General features: G+C 57.2%; 1 protein-coding gene across 1 annotated transcript in view; it reads right to left on the bottom strand.

The window, feature by feature from the left end:
* ano2b (anoctamin 2b) overlaps positions 1–1,578 on the bottom strand; it is a 21,645-nt gene that overhangs the window by 7,529 nt on the left and 12,538 nt on the right. Inside the window, exons 13-14 of the mRNA XM_017034166.2 lie at positions 668–742; positions 381–582 (exon numbers count right to left, since the gene is read on the bottom strand). Of these exons, the coding sequence (XP_016889655.1) occupies positions 381–582; positions 668–742 (277 nt within the window). The remainder of the gene's footprint in view (positions 1–380; positions 583–667; positions 743–1,578) is intronic.

Below are 1,578 nucleotides of genomic sequence, written 5' to 3'. Positions count from 1 at the left end.
AGACACATTGGGGCTGGGGGGGGGGTCATGCCCACCCCCACATGACTTGACAAGGAAATGGGAGCTGGAAAATCAACTGGCCCAAATGATAGACCACATCAGCCCATGTGGGCCACACCAGACCATGTGGGCCACGTCAGTCCCCTGTCAGTGGAGCACTCTACACATGGTCAACTACTCCACCTACATGTACTCTACAGTAATAGACTCCCAGCCCACAGAGGTGCAGTACAGGAAGATGGCCACAAGGGACAGGAAGCAGAAAATGGGTCAGGTGTTAAATTTGGCTTCACTGGAACCGATGGAGTTCCATTCCTGGTAGAGAGACACAGAGGTGACAGTGTTCTAGACCACGACGTTCTACAGATGTTCCACAGACCCCAGCTCAGTCAGCCACACTGCCACAGCTCCGTAGATCTCGTCCAGGATCAAAATGACCACCAGGTTGATGATGACCGCGGTGGCTGTGACGGTGACTCGGACGTTTGACCTGGTCTCGGGGTCGGGGCTCATGGCCATCAGAGCGGACACCGCGATGCGGTACACGATGACACCGAACACAGCTGAGAAGGTGAGGCCGAACTGGAGGACAGACGAAAGGACGGGGGTCAACGGGACACTGACACCAACACAGGTCTGAGGTTCGACTCCCACACACTGCACCAACCATGAAGAGGATGGAGGACACGTTGATGAAGTACCCGGGGAGACGGTCCCTCCAGGTCAGTTTGTCCACGGCAGTCTGACCACAGACAGGACAGGAGTCAAAGACAGGACAAAGTCAGGTGTGCACTGAAGCTGTGGTTCTCAAGCTACGGTATGTGGTTCTGAGGGGGACAGTGGTGGCTTCAAATATAAACTAAAGAAAAGAACTGGAGGAGCAGGAGGAGCAGGAGGAGGTGGAGGAGTAGGAGGAGGAGGAGGAGCAGGAGCAGGAGGAGGAGGAGCAGGAGGGGGAGGAGGAGCAGGAAGAGGAGGAAGAGGAGGAGGAGGAGGAGGAGCAGGAGCAGGAGGAGGAGGAGCAGGAGCAGGAGGAGGAGCAGGAAGAGGAGGAGGAGGAGGAGGGGGAGGAGGGGGAGGAGGGGGAGGAGGGGGAGGAGGGGGAGGAGGAGCAGGAGGAGCAGGAGGAGGAGGAGGCGGAGGAGGAGGAGGGGGAGGAGGGGGAGGAGGAGGAGCAGGAGCAGGAGGAGGAGGAGCAGGAAGAGGAGGAAGAGGAGGAGGAGGAGGAGGGGGGGGGGGAGGAGGAGCAGGAGGAGGTGGAGGAGTAGGAGGAGGAGGAGGAGGCGGAGGAGGAGGAGGGGGAGGAGGAGGAGCAGGGTGAACACAGGTTATTATGGGATGGATGTGGAGTTGAATCAAGGCCAGACGTTAATGTTTCAACAACATTAAAAAGCCAACCTTCCATCTTGACAGGCGGCACTCTGACCACCGGGGGCGTACGTGGTGCAGGAACATGGAAAGTCCATCAGAGTCCTACTGACCTACATGTGAGCGTAGGCTTTTAAATAAAGCTGTGTTTAATTTTTGAAGAGACAAACGCTGCCTGCAGGAATGTGACCCCACTTAAACCACCCCTCA

This window comes from Cynoglossus semilaevis, chromosome 8 (genome assembly GCF_000523025.1).
Source record: "Cynoglossus semilaevis isolate Cse_v1.0 chromosome 8, Cse_v1.0, whole genome shotgun sequence".
Taxonomy (NCBI): Eukaryota; Metazoa; Chordata; class Actinopteri; order Pleuronectiformes; family Cynoglossidae; genus Cynoglossus; species Cynoglossus semilaevis.
Note: the sequence above shows the minus strand (reverse complement) of the source record. Positions and strands in the feature narration are given on the sequence as shown.